The sequence below is a fragment of the Pelodiscus sinensis genome, chromosome 1, assembly GCF_052426305.1.
Source record: "Pelodiscus sinensis isolate ZL-2025 chromosome 1, ASM5242630v1, whole genome shotgun sequence".
NCBI lineage: Eukaryota > Metazoa > Chordata > Testudines > Trionychidae > Pelodiscus > Pelodiscus sinensis.
In genome coordinates, this window is record NC_143052.1 from 3,333,189 (window position 1) to 3,349,804 (window position 16,616).

The window sequence follows — 16,616 nt, forward strand, 5'->3', positions numbered from 1 at the left end:
GAAATGGGCCAGTGAAAAGATCTCTGCTCCCACTTCCTTTCCCAGAGACCTGTCTGACCTTGAGGGCTCCCTTCAACTGTCCTGCGGGGCAGACACCTTTCAACCCCACAAAGCGGGGCCCTGGATTCCTAGGGAACTTGACCCACAAGCTTGTTGTGGCCACTTAGGATGGAGGGAGGTGAAGGAGCACTCCAGGATACTTGCATTACACTAGATGATTCCCAGAGCCACTGGTCATTGCAGGCAGTTCAAAGCAAAGGACAGAGGCTTTGCTAAACCAGGAGATGCCTGGAGCAACCCCAGCCAGTGCTCAGGGCCTGCAGAAACCCCTCAGCCTTCCAAGGCCCGGACTCTCCTAGCACCACAGAGCTTCAAAACGTGCAGCTTGAGCAGTGTCTGGTGCAGGTGGCTCAACAGGGAGGAATTTCATCCCGAGAGATTTTCCAGCCATGAGAGAGGCACAAGAAGGCACAAGGAGATCACCCATGTTGTGATGCAGCAGAGTTTTTAATGCACAGGAAATTGGCAGCACACACAGGAAGAAATTCGACAGAGCGGACCCAAAGGGCTATAACTGACCACCCGCCTGCAAGGGGCACATGTCAGATGAGATGTTCGTTTTGCTTTGCTGCAGCTGCAGAGGTTGATGCACAAGTCCCCTTGGCAACCCTTTTAAGATCCTTTTTCCCTCATTCAGTAGGATCAGAGAAAAAATGGAACACAAGCGTGGAACTGAGCAGAGTTTCCATGGTACATCTGCCGTAGCAAAGGGAAAGAGGAGGCGCTAAAGGTGCGTGTAGACAGAAAGGGTAGAACATTTTGGGCCTCGTTCCCCTGGACAGCAACGTCTCTTCCCACCACGAACAGGGACTTACGATGACAATCGGTGTCACTGAGGGGTTTCCTTCCCCCGTTTCCATCCCCCCGTGGGGTCAGTGGGAGCAGCCTGCGTGTCACTCAGGAGGAGCCCACAGGCCAGGAGGAGACTCAGCGCGTGGCTGGCAAAGCAGGAGCAGAAGGAGCCATGAAGCGTGAGGGGAGCAATGCAGCCTGGCTCCCAGACCCAGGGCTGAGCGCACACAGCTCCCACTGAGCTCAGCTGGAGCCGGGTTTGCCCAGCACGTCTGAAAGCCAAGCCCCAAAGCTCAGGGGGGAATCTGTATCCGGCCGTTCATTGCCTGGGTCTGCCACGGATGGTCCTGCTGGGTTACCAAGACCCACAATATCCACCAAGGTACCTGCGGCCATATCCCCCGTATCCGCCACATAATCCACCATAATAGCCTGGGTAGCCGCAGTATCCCCCGTGAGCATAACGACCTGGGTAGCCCCAGTACCCCCCATTACCAAAAAAGCCTGGGTAGCCACAGTATCCCCCAAAACCATAAAAGCCTGGGTGACCCCAGTATCCCCCATAACCGTAACGGCCTCCATAGCCATAACCCCCATAGCCGAACAACCCTCCGTAACGGCCTCCATAGCCGTACAATCCCCCGTTAGCGAAGGAGCCCCCGTAGCCGGCTCCCACCACAGGTTCTCCTACGGCTGCCACTTCGCTCTGCTGAGGGAAGGTGCTGAGAACTGGTCCGGGGAGGGTCACCGCAACCGGGGAGGGTCTGATCACCACTTCGGAGTCAGGGCACTGCTGAACGCACGGCTCGTTGCAGGTACCAGAGACGGGGCTGGGCCGGGCCACCCCGCATTCTGGATAGCACAGGCTGGAGAAAGCCATCTCGGTGGGATGCAGGTGAACCTGGAACACACAGCAGGGAGCAGAGTGAAGAGAAGCTACTCTTCAAAGGATGGTTACAATTGTTGTGGGAGAACTAGAGGAGAGGGGACATAGTCTCTATGTTTATAGACATGAATTTGTTCCTGTTTCCTTTTTCTTTGACTCTTGTTCATTTGCACTAAATTTTCCTTCCAACCAGACACGTTGAACTTCTCTCAATGACTTTTTTTTGAAAAACACCGACTAGAATAAATGTAAATATTCCTATGAGAGACACTTGAGCTTCTGGGTCCATTTTAGACTATTTTGAAAGAGAACATGTCTGGCCTCATGGCAGTCAGAGTGTTTCCTTGGAGGATTTAACCTCTTCATGCAAACCCGTGAAGTCCAGTATCACAATGTAAGTCTTTGATTTTCCAAACTCTTGGGAATCCCCAGTACTTGCTGATGAATAAATGGAAACTGTTAGTTGTTTTGCAAACCAATCACTAAGGACAGCTTCCTCCTTCGGGCAAAATGGGTTCTCCTTGATTTTTGGTGGCATAATGCTAAATCGCAGTATCTGAGAAGAAACATATTCCATGGTCGTTTGGCTCAGAAAACCAGGAATTGTGAGGTTGTATCTACTTAATCCGGTTTTCAATAGTGAGAAGTAACAGCAGCTTTGGAGTTAGGTAGAAGACCACTTAATTTAGTCCTTTCTGGACTAAATTTGGAAAATTTTTCCTAACTCAGTTAAGTAAAAAATAAGGGTATTTCTAAGATTACTTAGAAGATTGAAATGCCCTTATTCTATTTCCAGTTAATAGGAAATATGTTTGTCAATTGCATATGTTCCTATTAATGTCACCCCGTACTTTGAAATCAACTTAATAGCTGCACAAGATAATTCTGGAAGAACGCTCTTATCCCTGATAGAAATCACGGTGAAGTCACACAAAATTCTATAGGTAGAAAGAAGGTGAGTCGAATTGGACTTACCTGGTTCACTGAGGAGATGAAGTCCAGAGAAGTGTTTAGAAGAACGGTGACTGGAGAGCTCTTTTATACAGTTCCCAGGACAGCCTGGAGGAGCTGAGATGCTTTGTGGAGGAGTCCTAATTAGTTACCAAACAACCTTGATTGCCTTTGTAAGTCCTCCTGGAGGCAGCTGTTTTCCTCAGCGTTGGGGATTATCGGGCTAATCTCAGCCTCAGTGGGCGGGACACGCACATTATACTCTTCAGCTTCCTTTCATCTTCACATTGTACGGTCCAATTGTGCATTTTCCATGTCATTGTGTAACCCACATACCGAGTGGCAGTTACAAGTGCACTGACCTTATTCGTGCTGCAAGGAGGATGCATATGAAGGTGAGTCTGAGCAGCATCAGAAGCACGCTTAGCTGTCATGAAAGGAATCCAGTTTGGCCATTTCATTTCATGCTGGTCCTAGGTAGGGTTTGTCGACGTCCATTGTGTAGCTGCAGTAGAAATAGTGTAACTTGGCGTTTGGTGCTCTTCCTTCGACTTTCCTTACTTCTCATAAAACGGGGGTTACAGGAGTCGGAGTAAGACGTTCTCCAGCTCGAGAGTATTTCAGAAGAAAGGCTTGCTGTGTAGACACGCACTATGTTATTCCCAAATAACGCTGCAGTGTAGACATGCCCCTAGGGACATCGGGCAGGTCATTCTATACCTGCTAGAAGGAAGGAGCCACTTTTCTGCATTCTCATCACCCTCTTCCTTATGCGTCGGATCAAGTTCCTTTGGAATCAATGGGAATCATTCCCTATCCTCCACCATGTTTCTTGTCAATTTCCTCCTGAGTCATTGGGAAGGATGGCGGACAGTGAAAGGAACCGCTGCTCTTTTAGGGAAAGGGTTTCAGACATGGAACCCCTACTCTACCAGAAACCATCTCTCCATCCATGAGCAGCCAACATATTGTGGTCTTCAGAGACAACGCAGCTGAGTGAGCCCAGCATGTTGTTCAGGGGAAATTCTTGGTGAAGGAGGGGATGTCCATGGGATGGGATTTGACCAGCCACTGGGCATATTGCAGGAAACATTCCTGCCTGGACCAGAGTGTTTTTTTACAGCGTACAAGCTCAGCAGTGGGTTCCCTATCAGGGCAGAAGTGTCTTGCTTTGATTTTCAGGTTCTCAGTCTCTTTGAATTTGAAGCAACGAAGCTGATTTTCATAAAGGGAGCAAGTGCATTTCCCAACACAAAATTCCTCCATGAGCAAATGAGTCACAGAATATGCAGCTGCGTGGGGTGCACTGAAATTTGGGGCCGCACAGCGTCTCTGTGGCTACCCACCTTTTCTTATCCCTGTTCTGGGGCTCTCCTTCCTCCGGATAAAAATCTAGGTAACTTAGAAGTGAAAAAGCCCGGCAGAGCGACTGGCAGAACGCTGAATCTGTGAAAATGCCATCTGAGTGGCAACGAAACGTTTGAACAGGGACTTGCCAACCGCAGAATTTACCGTGTGAGTTGACAGGACCTGAGTTTAAAATTTAAAAATATTTCAGGAACGTGTTGTCGAAGATTATAAAATCCCATCCCTGAAAAGTCCTCCAATGTCCACCTCCGTGGGATGCTACTGGGCCCAGGGGCACCAGAGAATCATAGAATCATAGATACTAGGATTGGAAGGGACCTCAAGAGGTCATCGAGTCCAGTCCCCTGCCCTTATGGCAGGACCCAGTACTGTCTAGACCATCCCTGCTAGACATTTATCTAACCTGCTCTTAAATATCTCCAGAGATGGGGATTCCACAATCTTCCTGGGCAATTTATTCCAGTGTTTGACCACCCTGACAGTTAGGAACTTTTTCCCTAATGTCCCACCTAAACTTCCCTTGCTGCAGTTTAAGCCCATTGCTTCTTGTTCTAGCCTCAGAGGCCAATATGAACAAGTTCTCTCTCCTCCTTATGACACCCTTTTAGATAGCTGAAAACGGCTCTCATGTCCCCCCTCAATCTTCTCTTTTCCAAACTAAACAAACCCAGTTCCCTCAGCCTTCCCTCATAGGTCATGTTCTCTAGACCTTTAATCATTCTTGTTGCTCGTCTCTGGAACCTCTCCAATTTCTCCACATCTTTCTTGAAATGCGTTGCCCAGAACTGGACAGAATACTCCAACTGAGGCCTAACCAGCGCAGAGTAGAGCGGAAGAATGACTTCTCGTGTCTTGCTCACAACACACCTGTTAATGCAGTCCAGAATCATGTTTGCTTTTTTTGCAACAGCATCACACTACTGAGTCGTATTCAGCTTGTGGTCCACTATAACCCCTAGATCCCTTTCTGCCGTACTCATTCCTAGACCGTCGCTTCCCATTCTGTATGTGTGAAACTGATTGTTCCTTCCAAAGTGGAGCACTTTGCATTTATCCAGTTTAATAGTACTTCCTAGGCCCCCTTCCACCCTAACAACATCCCGGCAAATGAACCCATGGAACCAGCCCTGACTTCTGTTTTCCTTGTGGTCCCATTTGGCTCTGCTGAGGGACATCGTGAAGAGTTGGCTCAAGGAGAGTCATGAACCTGGTCACCACTTCAGAGTCAGGGCCCTGCCTCATGTACGGCTCATTCAAGCAGCTGGAATCTGAACGGGGTCATGCCATTGTGCTTGGCTTTTGAACAATACCCAGGTGAATACTACTGTTGGGCGACAATGAAATCGCCCCACAATGCGCGGCCCTTAAACCATGCTTGATTCAGCAGATGACATGAAAGACCTTGACCTCAATTTTGTGTAAAGTGACTCTCTGACTCAGTGCAGAGGCCTCTAATCCCAACAGCAATCTCTTAATATTCTAAGGAGACAGCCCTTTGTACGTGTGAAATGTCACCGCATGTTGGTGAGGCTTGGGAATGTTGCGTTCGGAGGATACTGAAGAGCTTGCAACTGTCACTGTCTTCCTATTTATAGTTGATAGACCAAGAAAAAGAGTCAAGTCAAGGTGAAGGTCATATGGGGTTCAAAAAAGAAATACAACGAAATCCTTGTCAGTCTTCCTACTACAGTTTGATCCTTGTTACGCTGTGTTGCAAGACCAGGTTAGTACAATGTTCTCATCCCTGTATTTAAGCCTTAGCAATAAAAAACTCTCTGATGTTGTGACTCACTTTAACTGAGGCGTCTTTATACCTGATGATAAGGCTTCTCCAAAGGAATAGCAAGTGGCATTCAACATATCAAGATGGAGTTTGAGCTTAAAACACTTGTTTTAAATCTTATTCTTTGCATCCAAGCAACGATTCGATCCCAGGAACAGATAGGCTGTGTCTACATTGGCACCCTTTTCCGGAAAAGGGATGCTAATGAGACCAGTCAGAATTGCAAATGCCCCGGGGATTTAAATTTTCCCCGCGGCATTTGCATGAACATGGCTGCCACTTTTTTCCGGCTCGGGGCTTTGCGGGAGAAAAGCGCCAGTCTAGACAGGTATCTTTCGGAAAATAAAGCCTTTTCTGGGAGATCCCTTATTCCTGATTCTTGATTTTACAAAATAAGCTATTTCAAAATATGATCAAAATAAGATAAACAATTTGCTTAGCTCAAATTGCGTCTCTTACTTCGAACTACAGTGTGGTGTACACGTAGCCTGAGTGTCCTCTTTTCTAAGCTGAATGCTCCCAATTCTTTTAATCGCTCATTAAATGGGGGCCGTTTCAAACCCTTAACAATATCTGTTGCCCTTTTTTGAACTTTTCCCAATGCCAATGGAAATGAGGCAACTACATCTGCACGCAGTATTCAAGATGTGGGAAAAATATGGATTTATATAGAGGCAATAGGATGTTCCCTGTCTTATTCTCTATCGCTTTTAAAATTATTCTTTTCACTCTCTGCTATCCCTCCCATGACCCATGGGCAAATAGACTCTAGATGCCCCTTTGAGAAATCATTGGTGATCCAAGTGGAGGTCCAATGTTAGGTCAAATTTTCCTCACAAGAGTGGAAGAGTCATCCTTAGTCACAGGACCATCACAAAGGCCCACGTTCCACGTTCGTGTCTGTAAGACCCCGTTTGAAAGTTTAAAATCGGATTAAAGTTGTACTTTAGGCATTGTACTATCCCTCTGCGGAAGGGGACATTTTAGACTCAAAGTCCTGACAGGAAACATGCTGGAGGAACTGGAATGATTCCCATTGATCTCAAAGGACCTTGATCTAACTCACAAAGAAGGGGATAGGGAGAATGCAGAAAAGTAGCTCCTTTCTTCCTACCAGGTGTAGAAAGAACTGCCCAAAGACCCTAACTATGACCCGCATGAACTGGAAGGACCGGACTGGATTCCTTTCATGACAGCCAGTGGTACGTCTGATGCTGCTCAGAATCACCTTGACCTTCATTCTCCTTGCAGCACCAATAAAGTCAGTACAATCACACGGGGAATGCCTCGGGCCTGTACAATTGAAGATGAAAGGAAGCTGGGGATGCAATGTGCGTGTCCCGCCCGCTGAGGCTGAGATTAGCCCAATAATCCCCAACGCTGAGGCAAACAGCTCCGGCCCAAGGACGATTTAGGAAGATCATCAAGTCTGTTTGGTGGCTAATTAGGACTCCTCCACAAAGCATCCCAGCTCCTCCAGGCTGTGCTAGGAACGGTATAAAAGAGCTCTCGACTCAGGGCTCTTCTCAACACTTCTCTGGATTTCATCCCCTCGGTGAACCAGGTAAGCCCAATTCGACTCTTTTTCTAACCCTAGAGATATCACAGTAGGGGACAGTTTCCTTTAGGACGTTATCTTCAATGTACTCGCTATGATTGATATTAGGGATCAGGGTGTTCTTCCATTATTATCATAGAATCATAGACTCCCAGGGTGGGCAGAGACCTCAGGAGTCATCGAGTGCAGCCTCCTGCCCAAACAGAACCAACCCCAACTCCATCATCCCAGCCAGGGCTTTGTCAAGCTGGGACTTAAACACCTCTAGGGATGGAGATTCCAGTCCTCCCTAGGGAACCATCCCAGTGCTTTTCCACCATCCTCGGGAAATGGTTTTTCCTAGTATCCAACCTAGACCTCCCCCACTGCAACTTGAGCCCACTGCTCCTCGTTCTGCCACCACTGAGAACAGCCTCTCTCCAGCCTCTTTGGAACCCCCCCCAGGTAGGTGAAGGCTGCTCTCAGATTCCCCCCTCCCTCTTCTCTTCTGCACACTAAACACGCCCAGATCCCTCCGCCTCCCCTTGTAGGTCATGTGCTCCAGCCCCCTAAACATTTTGGTTGCCCTCCTCTGGACCCTCTCCACTGAGTGCAGCTATACATTTGCAGGTGCTTTTCGATTCGTGATTTCCAACGAAAGGGTGGCTACTCAGAGCAACATAGGCAAATGATATACCTATGTCCTGTTACCTGGAAATAGAATTAGGGTGTTTAAATTTTGTCAGTAACATTAGAAACATCCTCAATAATTTTTCACTTCACTGGATTAGGAGGATGATTTCGCAGGCTATTCCAGAATGGGCTGATTCAGCCGTCTCCTACTTTGCTCTGAAGCAGCTGTTACTCCTCACTATTGGAGACATGAGACTGGATCAAACTCACAAAGGCTTGATCCAGTCTTGCGATTCCTTTGCTTTTCTGAGCCAAAAGACCGAGGAACGAACCCCTTCTCCCATGCGGGATTTACTGTCACTCCTTAGAAATAAGTGGATCTCGGTCCATTTTCCCCAGTTGAGGAAGTTGTCTGGAAAAACAAAAAGTTTCCATTTATTCATCAGCAAGTTTTGGTGACCCCAGGGCTTGGAAAAGCAAAGAGTCCCATTGTGTTACTGGACTGAACTGCTTTTCATGGAAGGGTTAACTCCTCAGAAGAAAAGCTGTGATTACCCAGCTATATTGCTGTTGAGAAATGTCTCACGTAGACCCAGAATCTCAGATGTTTATCATAGAAATAGTGACATTTATTCCACTCGGTGTCTTTCAAACACTCATTGAGAGAGATTCAAGTTAGCCAGTTGGGAAGGCAGTTTCATAGCAATGGACATGAGGCACAGAATAAAGAAACTGAAACAAATAGATGAACGATAACAGAAAGATTCCCTTCATTCTCTGTCGCTTGGGCACCATGGTTACCTACAACAATTGTGACCAAGCTTTGAAACCTTTCTTCCCCTCACTTGTACCTTCCCTTCACTCTGCTCCCTGCTGTGTGTTCCAGGTTTACCTGCATCCCACAGAGATGGCTTTCTCCAGCCTGTGCTATCCAGAATGCGGGGTGGCCCGGCCCAGCCCCGTCTCTGGTACCTGCAACGAGCCGTGCGTTCGGCAGTGCCCTGACTCCGAAGTGGTGATCAGACCCTCCCCGGTTGTGGTGACCCTCCCCGGACCAGTTCTCAGCACCTTCCCTCAGCAGAGCGAAGTGGCAGCCGTAGGAGAACCTGTGGTGGGAGCCGGCTACGGGGGCTCCTTCGCTAACGGGGGATTGTACGGCTATGGAGGCCGTTACGGAGGGTTGTTCGGTTATGGGGGTTATGGTTATGGAGGCCGTTACGGTTTTGGGGGCTACCCAGGCTTTTACGGTTATGGGGGATACTGCGGTTACCCAGGCTTTTATGGTAACGGAGGGTTCTGGGGTTACCCAGGTCGTTATGCTCACGGGGGATACTGCGGCTACCCAGGATATTATGGTAACTGGGGATACCCAGGATATTATGGTGGATTATGCGGTGGATACGGGGGATATGGCCGCAGGTACCTTGGTGGATACTGTGGGCCTTGCTAAACCCAGCAGGACCATCCGTGGCAGACCCAGGCAATGAACGGCCGGATACAGATTCCCCCCTGAGCTTTGGGGCTTGGCTTTCAGACGTGCTGGGCAAACCCGGCTCCAGCTGAGCTCAGTGGGAGCTGTGTGTGCTCAGCCCCTGGGTCTGGGAGCCAGGCTGCATTGCTCCCCTCACGCTTCATGGCTCCTTCTGCTCCTGCTTTGCCAGCCCCACGCTGAGTCTCCTCCTGGCCTGTGGGCTCCTCCTGAGTGACACGCAGGCTGCTCCCACCGACCCCGCCGGGTGATGGAAACAGGGGCCTGAGGAAACGCCTCAGTGACACCGATTGTCATTGTAAGTCCCTGTTCGTGGGGGCAGAGACGTTGCTGTCTGGGAGAACCAGGCCCGACATGTTCTACCCTTTCTGTCCACACGCACCTTTAGCGCCTCCTCTTTCCCTTTGCTACGGCAGATGTACCACGGTGATACTGCGCAGTCCCACGCTTGTGTTTTATTTTACCTCAGATCTCACCAAGTGGGGTAAAAGAAAGAACTTAAAATGGTGACACAAGGGACTTGGGTGTCAACCTCTGCAGCTGCAGGAAAGCAAAATAAACATTTTGTCTGAAATGTACCCCATGCAGGCGGGTGGTCAGTTATAGCCCTTTTTGAAACTGTGCAAATAGTCTCCTTCTGCGTTGTCCAATTACTTCGTTTGTTTACTGTCATTTTCATTTGCATTAAAAGCTCTGCTTCATCATAATATCTGTCGTGCGGTTTTCCTTATCCCTCCCTGCTCGCTGAATTATATTGGTAGACAAAGTAGGAACCTCAGATGTACCTCTCTTTGGAGGAGGAGATGGGGGCATCTGTGGAGAGAGAGGTTTATAACATTATGAAGGAATATCTGGTAACCAGGATCCGTGTGGTTACGGGAGATTGGGACTATTACAGTTAGGAGGGGCTCTGTGGTCACAGGGATCCATATGGTTGTGGTTTAAGACAAGGTTAGTGAAGACTGCAGTAGAACCATCGGTAACTTAATGGAAACTGTGGGATATGTTTAACCAAACAGATATATCCATGGGAAAAAGAAGAACTAGGAGATCATAGAACCATAGAACACTAGAACTGGAAGGGACCTCAATAGTCCTCAAGTCCAGCTCCCTGTCCTCACAGCAGGACCAAGCACCATCTGGATCATCAACAGCTGTTTTTCCAACAAAATCTGAATAACGTCCACACTGCAATCACATTCTTTCGATAGTAAATCGAAAGCACAGAGGGGTTTTTCCGGCGTTGGTAATCCTCTTTCTACGAGGAACAAGCCTTTTTCCGATAGAGCTCTTTTGGAAAAAGGCGTGTGTGGACGGGGAAGAGAGAGTTCTTTCGCAAGAAAAGGAAAGAGGAAAAAGCACAGGTGCCCTGGCGTCCATTCCGCCTATAGTAATCACAGCTTATATGTGAGATGGCATCCATTCAGTGTCAATGTGATTTCGCAGTGTGGATACTCTCTTTCAGAAGAAGTTTTTTCGGGAGATCTCTTCCGGAAAAGGTTCTTCCAAAAGAAACCTGCAGTCTAGACATATCCTAAATGGAGTATTTTGTCATTATTGAACATCATCCTATTTTCCTCAGACCATTTCTCCAATGTGTCCAGGTCATTTTGAATGATGACCCTATCCCCCAAAGCACCGCCCCCCCAGCATAATATCATCCGCAAATGTTATAAATGTATCTAAATCGTTGACCAAAATATTGAACAGAACAGGTCCAAAACTGATCCCTGTGGCACCCCTCTTGTTATGACCTTTCAGGACAATTGTGGACCATTGATATCTACTCTTTGGGAACAATTATCCAATTAGTCATTCCCCCACATTATAGTAACCCCGTCTAGGTTGTATTTCCTTAGTTTATTGATAAGAAGGTTATACAAGAATATTTCAAATGCTTTATTAAAGTCTGGGTATTCCAGATCTACTGCTACCCCTTATCTAGAAGGCTTATTACCCTTAAAAGAAAGCTATCAGGTTGATTTGATGTGGTTTGCTCTCAACAAAGTTATGCTGACTCTTAGGGTACGTTTAGACTACAGGCTTGTGTCGACAGAAGTTTTGTCGACAGATACTGTCGACAAAACTTCTGTCGACAAAGAGCGTCTACACTACATTCAGTTCTGTCGACAAAGCAAGCTGCTTTGTTGACATGGTAGTGTAGACGCAAAGGACAGTTTACATGCAATAACACCTTCTGTCGACAGAAGGCGTTATGCCTCGTAAAATGAGGTTTACCAGCGTCGACAAAACTGCTGAGTTCTGTCGACGTTATGTCGACAGAACTCAGAGGTAGTGTAGACGCAGGTATAGTTTTGTTGACAAAAGTCCACTTTTGTCGACAAAACTCTGTAGTCTAGACACACCCTTACATATCACCTTATTATTAAGGGGGGACATGATAGCGGTTTTCAAATATCTAAAAGGGTGTCACAAGGAGGAAGGAGAAAATTTGTTCCTCTTGGTTTCTGAGGACAGGACAAGGAGTAATGGGCTTAAAGTGCAGCAGGGGAGGTTTAGATTGGACATTAGGAAAAAATTCCTAACTGTCAGGGTGGTCAAATATTGGAATAAATTACAAGGGAGGTGGTGGAATCTCCCTCTCTGGAGATATTTAAGAACAGGTTAGATAGACATCTGTCAGGGATGGTGTAGACGGAGCTTGGTCCTGCCTTGAGGGCGGGGGGCTGGACTCGATGACCTCTTGAGGTCCCTTCCAGTCCTATGATTCTATGATTCTATGATTATCTTCTAGATGTTTGCAGATGGATTGCTTTATTATTTTGTCCATTATCTTTACTAGCTGTGGCAAAGTTCTGGCCATGCCCTGTGGGTCTTGCAGTGCTGACAGATAATATTAGCCTCGGAGACTCGCTGTGGTGCTGTACACAGCCCCTTTCTCTTTACAGGAGGCAGGGTCCACAGCTTAGGGAGCCAGACTCATCACAGGCTAGTCCGTGGTTTTGGGGTGAAAACCCTCGATAGTCCTGGTCTCCCTTCTTGGGACAGACTCTGTGTTGGCGCGGGAGGAAAGTTTAGGGGGAACCTGGGTCCGCCCACTACTCCAGGTTCTGGCCCAGGAATCCTGAAGTAGCGGCAAGGTTGTTTTTCCTCCCAACTTGGCAACTTTTTCCATGGGCTACTTCCCCAAACAACACCTCCAAAATGTCTCCCTCTGGCACCTGTTAACCAGCTGTGAGCTCACACACAGCTTCTACTTGTTCCTCCCTTTCTCCTTCTGGTCCGTCACCCTTTATCGTCCTCCTCTCTTTACCTAGGGGAGGTCTTTTAAAGCAACCCCACTGGCTGTAATTGGCTGCAGGTGTTGGACGACTTGCCTGAGGGAGCAATCTAGTTAATTAGCCCCAAGTGTTTTCCTGCCTTTATTTTATTGCAGCAGGCTTTAGTAGTTTATTTTGGAAAGAGAAAACCACTAATCCAGTGCCCTGTGTACCTGCCTTCGACCAGACTGTGGCAGGCTGCTGGTTTAGGTCTGTCACGTAGCATAAAAGTTAAGATGACTGGTTGGCAGGTTCCTGGCTCTCTTCAGATCCCTTTTTATACATAGGCACTTTATTTGCCTTTCCCCAGTCACCTGGAATCGCTCTCGTCTCCCATGTCTTTTCTAAGATGATGGCTAATGGCTCAGGTACATCCTTAATTATCTCCTTGAATATTCTCGGCTGCATTTCGTCAGACCATGGTGACTTGAAGACATCTAATTTTTCTAAAGAACGTTTAACTTGTTCTTTTCCTATTTTAACTTCCGAACCTACCTGATTTTCACTGGCATTCACTATGTTAGACGTCATATCCCCAGCAAACTTCTTGGTGAAAAGCGACACAAAGACGTGAAGCTCAACTGCCATTTCCACATTTTCTGTTATTGTTTACCCCTCTTCATTGAGCAATGGGCCTGCCCTTGGTCTTCCTCTTGCTTCTAATGTATATATAGCATATTTTTTGTTATCCTTAATGGCTGTGTCTAGATTGGCAAGTTTTTCCGGAAAATCAGCCGCTTTTCCGGAAAAACTTGTCAGCTGTCTACACTGGCCGCTTGAATTTCCGGAAAAGCACTGACGATTTAATGTAAAATCATCAATGCTTTTCCAGAAATACTATGCTGCTCCCGTTCAGGCAAAAGTCTTTTTCCGAAAGACTTTTGCGCAAAAGGGGCAGTGTAGACAGCACAGTAGTGTTTTCCGCAAAAAAGCCCCGATCGCGAAAATGGCGATCGGGGCTTTTTTGCGGAAAAGCGCGTCTAGATTGGCCATAGACACTTTTCCGCAAAAAGTGCTTTTCCGGAAAAGCGTCCTGCCAATCTAGACGCGCTTTTCCGAAAATGCTTTTAACGGAAAACTTTTCCGTTAAAAGCATTTTTGGAAAATCATGGCAGTGTAGACGTAGCCAATGTGTCTAGATTGAGATTGTTTTATGCCTTTGCCTTTCTAATTTTGTCCCTACATACTTGTAGTATTTGTTTATATTTACCCTTTGAACTTTGACCTAGTTTCAACTTTTTTTGTGACTCCTTTTTGATGTTTAGATCATTCTAGATATCTTGGCTAAGCCTAGGTAGTCTCTTGCCATACTTCTTATCTGTCCTACGCAGTAGAACGGTGAGTCTTGCACCCTCAATAATATTCCTTTGAAAACTGCCAACTGTCTTCAGTTGTTTTTCTTCTTAGACTTGTTTCCTATAGGACCTTACCTACCAGATCCCTGAGTTCACAAAGGCTGCCTTCTTGAAATCCATTGTCTTTATTTTGCTGTTCTCACTTCTATCCTTCCTTAGAATTATGAGCTCTAAGATTTCATGATCAGTTTCACCCAAGGTGCCTTCCATTTTCAAATTCTCAACCCGTTCTTCCCTGTTGGTTAAAATCAAATCTAGGACAGCTTTCCCCCAGTGGCTTTCTCCCCCTTATGAAATAAAAAATGGTCTCCAGGACATTCCAAGAACTTGTTGGATAATCTGTGCCCCTCTGTGATATTGTCCCAACAGATGTCTGTATAGTTGACCTCTTCAATCTGTATAGCTGAAGTCTCCCATCACCACCAAGTCCTGATCTTCGGAAGACTTTGTTTAAAAAAAGCCTCACCCACCTCTTCTTCCTGGTTAGGTGGTCTATAATTGACCCCTAACAGGACATCACCCTCACTTTATACCTCTTTTAAGCTTATTGTCAGGGGGTGCACGCCCCCACTGTGCCTCAGTGCCCCCTGACTGTTCCCATAGGGCAAGTTACAGTCTGTATGGGTTGCTCATCATAGGCATTTGTCTCACCGGCTCTGCTTACCTAGTCGGCCTCATGCTCAGCACGCAAACCAGGGGGCTTTGTTTCCAGCCCCTAGCCAGGGGAAGTCTTGGCTGGCCCTCCTCCAGCCTTTGCTGGTCATCCCCAGCTTGTCTACCTCCAAGGAGCTCCTGCTTCCTCTCCCGGCAGCCCTCCACTGGCTCCCCCCTTAGCAAACTGTGCTCCTCCCTTTATAGCTGACAGCTGGGCTCACCTAGCCACCCGGGCTTCTCTGGATCTCTGACAGCTGGGCTCTCATTAGCCTAACCGCTTCAGCTGGGTTCTTCCAGCCACCCTAAGGCTCAAGACCTGAGCCTTGGGCTTAAAGGCCCAGTGCAGGGCAGGTGCCCTGTCACACTTATCCAGAGACTCTCATCAAGTCCGTCTCATACATCCATCTCCACCTCAGTCCAAATGTAAACATTTTTTAACATGTAAGGCAACACCTCCTCCCTTTTTTCCCCGCCTATCTTTCCTGAGGGAGCTGTACCCTGCTATACCAATATTCCAATCATGTGTATGGGTCTGTCTACACTACAAAGTTAATTCGAACTAACAGCCGTTAGTTCGAATTAACTTTGATAGGCGCTACACAGGCAAACCGCTAGTTCAAACTTAATTAGAACTAACGGAGTGCTTAATTTGAACTAGGTAAACCTCATTCTACGAGGACTAATGCCTAGTTCGAATTAAGCAGTTCGAATTAAGGGCTGTGTAGCCACTTAATTCAAACTAGTGGGAGGCTAGCCCTCCCCAGCTTGCCCTGGTGGCCACTCTGGGCACCACCAGGGAAACTCTTCTGCCCCCCTCCCGGCCCCGGAGCCCTTAAAGGGGCACGGGCTGGCTACGGTGCCCGTGCCAGGTGCAAGCCTGCCAGCACCCAGCCAGCAGACCCTGCACCTGGCACAGCTCGAGCCAGCCACCCGTTGCCACCCAGCCCTCCGCCTCTTCCCGGGACCAGGCTGGCGGCTCCCGGGAGCCTGCCCAGGTCCACAAGAGGCGGGCGCCCGCCTGGTCTAGTGCAGACATCGTGGACCTCATCCACGACCTCCGCACTAGGCACAGGAAAGTGGCCGTCTAGGGCAGGATAGCTGCCAGCCTGGCCACCCAGGAGCAGGTTTGCATGAAAATCAAGGTGGTCCAGTGAGACCCCCAACCCTGAGCCGTGAGCTTAGAATGTCCGTACTGGGTCAGACCAAAGGTCCATCTAGCCCAGTAGCCTGTCTGCCGACAGCGGCCAACCCTAGGGACCCTGGAGGGGATGGACCGAAGACAATGACCAAGCCATTTGTCTCATGCCATCCATCTCCAGCCTTCCACGAACAGAGGCCAGAGACACCATTCCTACCCCCTGGCTAATACCACTCCATGGACCCAACCTCCATGACTTGATCTCACTTCTTTTTAAACTCTGTTATAGTTCTAGCCTTCACACCTCCTGCAGCAAGGAGTTCCACAGGTTGACTCTTTGCTTTGTGAAGAAGAACTTTCTGTTATTAGTTTGAAGCCTGCTACCCATTCATTTCATTTGGTGTCCTCTAGTCCTTCTATTATGGGAACTAATGAAGAAGTTTTCTGTATGCACCCTCTCCACACCATTCATGCTTTTAGAGACCTCTATCATATCCCCCCTCCATCCCCTCTTTTCTAAGCTGAAAAGTCCCAGGCTACGTCTACACTGGCCCCTTCTTTGGAATAGGCATGCTAATTTCTAACTTTGGAATGGGGAAATGTGCGGGGGATTTAAATATCCCCCGCGGGATTTAAATAAACGTGGCCGCCGCTTTTTTTCCGGCTTGGGGAAAAGCCGGAAAAGAGCA

General features: G+C 47.8%; 2 protein-coding genes across 2 annotated transcripts; one reads left to right on the forward strand and one right to left on the reverse strand.

Annotated features, from left to right (window-relative positions):
- Nucleotides 1-1,135: 1,135 nt before the first annotated feature.
- LOC149525514 (uncharacterized) lies at nt 1,136-2,812 on the reverse strand. The gene is made up of 2 exons (XM_089777854.1): nt 2,714-2,812; nt 1,136-1,753 (listed from the first exon to the last, which is right to left on the reverse strand). Exon 2 carries the CDS (start codon nt 1,730-1,732, stop codon nt 1,208-1,210), a length of 525 nt encoding a protein of 174 aa, XP_089633980.1. The 5' UTR covers nt 1,733-1,753; nt 2,714-2,812; the 3' UTR covers nt 1,136-1,207.
- Nucleotides 2,813-7,242: 4,430 nt separating this feature from the next.
- Nucleotides 7,243-12,014, forward strand: LOC149525515 (uncharacterized). The gene is made up of 2 exons (XM_089777851.1): nt 7,243-7,404; nt 8,897-12,014. The coding sequence occupies exon 2, from the start codon at nt 8,918-8,920 to the stop codon at nt 9,458-9,460; it is 543 nt and encodes a 180-aa protein (XP_089633977.1). The 5' UTR covers nt 7,243-7,404; nt 8,897-8,917; the 3' UTR covers nt 9,461-12,014.
- Nucleotides 12,015-16,616: the final 4,602 nt, after the last annotated feature.

Excerpts from the sequence above, each read along its gene's own strand:
- LOC149525514 (XM_089777854.1), bottom strand. The coding sequence starts at position 1,732 with ATGGCTTTCTCCAGCCTGTGCTATCCAGAATGCGGGGTGGCCCGGCCC.
- LOC149525515 (XM_089777851.1), top strand. The coding sequence starts at position 8,918 with ATGGCTTTCTCCAGCCTGTGCTATCCAGAATGCGGGGTGGCCCGGCCC.